Raw genomic sequence first — 5,036 nt, 5'->3', positions numbered from 1 at the left:
CAGCCCTGGTGACGTGTGGTGTCGCCGGCAACGTTATTCACCGCGAGGGAGGGAAACGAATTTATTCCCAAAATAATAACCCTAATCAGATTGGAGGATGATACTTAACTTTAATTTATTCCCAAAATAATAACCCTAATCAGAAATACAATTTAAAAAATCCTAATTTCAACTCACAATGTCACAAAGGACTTCAACTCAGTAAATAAATCACACCTCACAGTCTGGACATCACCGTTAACGATTTAAACGGTGTTACTGAAAAAAACTTAATTGAACACTAAATACGTTTTTTGGGACCAAATTGAATAAAAAAAAACATAGGGACCATTTCGAATTTTTCCAACCCTGGAACCAAAAGGACCTTTTAACCTTAAACTAATTTTTGGAGCTATTTTGGCATTAAGTAGAAACGACATCGTTTGGAAGTAAATAAAAAAAAACCCAACTTGATTCATTTTTTCCCTCTTCCTTGCAATTAGGAAGCAGAGAAACAGTAACACTACGGCAACTGAAGAGAACGCCGTCGTTTGAAGCTCCGAACACCGAATATGGAAGAAAGAGGAAATCAGCTCAAACACGAAGAAGAAGAAGAAGAAATCGTTTGCTTAGACGCATCTTTCTTCGTCGATGACAAGTAATTCCTTACCTTTTCTCTTTTTCTCTCCACCTCGATCTCAAATTAACGATTCTGATGATTTTTTTTCCTTTTTTATATTTATTTATTTTGAATTTGAAGTTACCAGCTGACAAAATTCACTTTCGGTTCGCAAGATATTCATCTCTTCTGTCTGCATTCTGCTTCTAGTGAGTAATTCTGTTAAAGTTTATTTTAACTTTTAAAATTTTAAAAAGACACGTGCTTGATTATGTGTTGTGCAACTATTTTTGAGACAATTTGATTAAAAGGTTGTATTTTTTATTCTTAAATTTGGTTAGTGTGTGTTTCTGAATCTTAATGAACATTTATAAGTGGGTTAATAAGTAAAAAATGGCTATGTGAAGTATAAATGAAAAGTAAAGAAGAAAACCAAAAGTAGGTGTTGAAAATTGTTTTTTTTTGAGAGAAACTTTTGTATTTGTTATAGAATACAGAATTTGTATTATCGCATTCACAGTCAATTAATGAGTAATCAGGAACTAATTTGTAGCTTAGGTGTGCCTAACTAATAGCTAACAATTAGGAACCTTTGTTGTTATAATTGAGCTGACCATGCATACTCACAAATAGGGAGTGAGGTGCATGATGTTGGGTGTGAGACCCGCATCATTTAGTGAGTCTCACATGAATTCGGTGTTTTTGTTACCAGCATTTATTTTCTTAGATATGTATACTCCAACATCTATATTTCGATTCTTCACATATTCACTTTATGGGAAGGTACTTTGTTTGGTTGGTATACTGTCTTGTGTGTGTGTTTTTTAAATTTATTTACTTTGGTAACTTGGGATTTCTAGTAGGTGGCAATGCTATACGTTTGCTGCATTGATTCCTCACGAAGGAACTCTAATGTTCTTTGTGTTTGATATATGACTATATGGCTTGTTGCGAAGTTTAAGAATTTGGTAAGCTCAATCAAATATTTTTTTCCACCTAGTTCTTCACTGAAGCTATTATTCACTTGACAGGCTTAGGCTATGAATGAACACTGATTCTCTATCTAGTCTTTCAATTCAACGGAGCACAATAAATTGGTACATGTTTTTCATCTGATAGAAAAATTCTTATGAACTGAAACTATACTAACAAACGTAATAGACCTCAAATTAAATTGTGTTTGAAAGTATATGTAGCCAAGTGACCCCTTACGTTTCCATTCTTATTTTTGAAAGGGGTCAAATTGGGTGTATTTACACAGGAATTGGAGTTGAACATGATGTAACAATGCGTAATTGGGACTTAGAAACTTTTGTATACAATAAACTAGAGTGAACACGCCGTGTCCCTTATTGTTGGTTCATATTTTGCTTCCTGTATGTTCTATTAGCTTTGGTCAGAATACTAATTATCTTTTGAATCAGCTGATTTTGATTTGACAGGGCAGTTGGTTTGGCCTGGAGCCATGTTGTTGAATGATTATCTTTCAAAAAATGTTAAGATGCTTCAGGGTTGCACGGTTATTGAGTTAGGTTCTGGTGTTGGTATGTATGTATTCGTCTTTATAAGTAAATATCATTTGTTGTATTTAGATTCTTTGATGTTTGAAGGAGATACAATGTGTCTGTAATATATATTAGTTTTGCAAATCAGCAGTGCATCCTTAATCACTCGTTGCTCATGATTAACTTGCCTTGTTCTACAAAATGAATTACTGATCTTTGTAGTTACTTTATTATCTTTCAAATCAAAAACAGGGTACCTAAACCCTATCACTGTAGTCAAAATCACATGATGAGTTGTTGGACTGGACAATACCACTATGCTGGTCATGTTGCTCTTTTTTAACATCCAAATTCTGAAGGCCTTAAAGGCATACAAACCTTTTCTGTCATGCATGGGACCACTGTCCTATGACCTTGGGTTCTTTCCAGGTTTGCTTGATCTCCCATCCATGGGAGCTTCCGTTATGGATAAAAGCTACACCTTTAGTGGTGGTTTGAGTTTTCAACTTCTTCTCTCCTCCAATCTCTTCTGCTTATGGTTCAGAGGCTTGCTAGTGTATAGTTGCTGCTTCATCCAGTGTGTTTACTTTGGTCATCAGTTATGGACTTTGTTCTATGAGCTGATTGTACTCATGTCTCTTGTGAAAATGTCACCTTTTAGTTTTGTGTGTGGTTGTATTTTACTCAATGAGCTATAACTTCTAACTTGTTTTCTGAGATGATTTTTCAGTTGGAGTTTTATCACTTAATTAAATTTTAGTTGTAATACTAAGGTGTTTCGGTATACATACATAAAGACATTCAAGGATCCTTTAATTTGAGTACAATTTCATGTTTTATGTGTTTCTAACCCCTCCTGATCCTAAGTAGGATCTGAATCTTGATTGTTTGATAATAATGTTAAACCTTGATGCTATGAATGGTTCTTCTTTGAATCTCAGGTATTACTGGAATACTTTGCAGCAGATTCTGCCATAAAGTTGTGATGACAGATCATAATGAAGAAGTGCTTAAGGTAGGATTGTGAGAATCTGTTGGTATGACACATGGTACACATCCCTTGTTATCTGTTATATAGTTTAATATTCTATCTCCTATCAGATCTTGAAGAAAAACATAGAGCTGCATTCATGTCCTGAGAATGTTAGCTCTATTTCTCACGGTGAGTAAAAATCCTTCTAAAGAAAGAATGGAAGGTACATTTTTAATTCACGGAAATACATTAATGTACATGCAGAACTAGTGGCAGAGAAACTAGAATGGGGGAACACTGGTCAGATAAATGAAATATTACGAAAACATCCTGGAGGTTTTGATTTCATACTTGGAGCTGATATCTATATCCTTTATGTATTTATTCCACTGTTATCATACTTAAGAACTATGCATCTCTGTAGTTTCTTTTTAAAATCAGCTAAATTCTTGTTTCTTATACATAGGTAACTTTTTGATAAAATCAAATATATGTTTAGTTTTATGATCAAATATAATTAATTTTACGATAAAATCAATTATATATTTCACAAAATCTAAAATTAGTTATAACCACTGATTTTGTTATCAATGGTTATTACAGCACTTTATCTTCTCAAGTGTGTTCCCCTCACTTTAAAAGAGCAGAATCCGATTTCAGGTATTCACTGAAATGAATTAGAAGATAAAATAACAAACATTGCAGAATATTGTAATGCTTGAATTGAAATTGAAATATGTTCGTCTTATCAAGGTTTTTTGTAAAAGTATTTCAATTCACTAAAATTTGACTTTAGAAACCTTGACAATTCAACTCATACGCTTTCAGCAGTCAAGCATACCTATGCTTTTTGATAGTGTTAGACAGCTCCTGCGGGCCAGAGAGGGCAGAAAGTGCAAATTCATTCTAGCCTATGTATCAAGAGCTAAGACGTATGTAACCTTGCTTTTGTTCTTCTGCTTTTGTGTTTATCTGTGTCTAAAATGTACAATAGGGAATAGATATTTAAGGAGTGTCCAGTAAATATTCTTTGCTACTTTTTTGTTTGCTTGTGAACATACTCATCTCTAAGGTTGACTTTGTTCAGTTTTACCTTTTGGATTTCATGTGTAGTAACATATAGCTTTTGGAGTAGATAGTACGGGTGTGTTTTGATAACTCTAAAACAGGTTCGAAACTGATTTATGTGGTAACTAAATTTTCAAAATCAGTGCAAATTTGTGTTGTTTCTAAATTATTCTTAGTCTGTCTAAAATTTATTTTTCAGCTACTTTCAATGCACCTACTGTTTTGTAATTTTCTGTGACTTGGTATTATCAAATAAGAATGTGTTCATTTCAAGTTTGGCTGGTTAAAATTGGTCTTCTTTCGAAGTAATCCTTATGATCTCAATTATGATTGCAGCTTCCCCTGCCTGCAACAAATTATTTACCCCAAGCACTGCATTGTCTGATTTTTAGAGTGTCATAGCTTATCTAGTCTGCATAGCTATTCATTTGGTTGGTCAAAAGTATTATTATTGCTTTCACTTATTAAATTCCCCTCCTTGCAGCATGGATTCGATGATTATCATTGAAGCTTCTAAGCTTCGGATGAAGATGAAAGAAGTAACTGGAACTCGGTGCATTGTTGGGAATCTTGAAGGAGTCGTCTTTGAAGTTACTCTTGAATAAAGCATTAAATATGTTGGATTTTGTTTTCAGAAATAGACATTACATGTGACAACGAAAATTTATTTGGGGTGAGCAATGCCTGGTGTTTCTATTTCCATTCATAGCTAGTAGCTACTCTGCAGAAAGCACGGTGTTGATGACTCAGGCACCATGGACTTTATGAGGAAGATAAAGAATATGCAAGAAAAAGAGCATATCTTTCTTCTCTTTCTTCTTGAACAGAAGGAATCTCAGCCTAGCTCCCCCAAAATATGAAATGATGAAGTTGCTCCTAAGGGTTTTTTAAA

At 34.0% G+C, this 5,036-nt stretch overlaps 1 protein-coding gene across 4 annotated transcripts; it reads left to right on the top strand.

Annotated features, from left to right (window-relative positions):
- Positions 1 to 451: 451 nt before the first annotated feature.
- On the top strand, positions 452 to 5,036 carry LOC106761258 (protein N-lysine methyltransferase METTL21A). Of its 4 annotated transcripts, none has more exons than XM_014644789.2 (8): positions 452 to 637; positions 740 to 807; positions 2,023 to 2,142; positions 3,045 to 3,118; positions 3,205 to 3,265; positions 3,341 to 3,442; positions 3,897 to 4,008; positions 4,629 to 5,036. In XM_014644789.2, the coding sequence occupies exons 1-8, from the start codon at positions 552 to 554 to the stop codon at positions 4,747 to 4,749; spliced, it is 744 nt and encodes a 247-aa protein (XP_014500275.1). In that variant the 5' UTR covers positions 452 to 551; the 3' UTR covers positions 4,750 to 5,036. The 4 variants fall into 4 exon arrangements, with proteins under 4 accessions (XP_014500275.1, XP_022636920.1, XP_022636921.1 ...); XM_022781199.1 differs by having other exon boundaries at positions 3,891 to 4,008; XM_022781200.1 differs by lacking the exon at positions 2,023 to 2,142 and having other exon boundaries at positions 3,891 to 4,008.

Source organism: Vigna radiata, chromosome 5 (genome assembly GCF_000741045.1).
Source record: "Vigna radiata var. radiata cultivar VC1973A chromosome 5, Vradiata_ver6, whole genome shotgun sequence".
NCBI lineage: Eukaryota > Viridiplantae > Streptophyta > Magnoliopsida > Fabales > Fabaceae > Vigna > Vigna radiata.
Note: the sequence above shows the minus strand (reverse complement) of the source record. Positions and strands in the feature narration are given on the sequence as shown.

Coding starts and splice junctions, on each gene's coding strand:
- LOC106761258 (XM_022781199.1), top strand. CDS start 552: ATGGAAGAAAGAGGAAATCAGCTCAAACACGAAGAAGAAGAAGAAGAA. Junction 808..2,022: donor CTGTCTGCATTCTGCTTCTA/GTGAGTAATTCT, acceptor CTTTTGAATCAG/CTGATTTTGATTTGACAGGG. Junction 4,009..4,628: donor TATGTATCAAGAGCTAAGAC/GTATGTAACCTT, acceptor CCCTCCTTGCAG/CATGGATTCGATGATTATCA.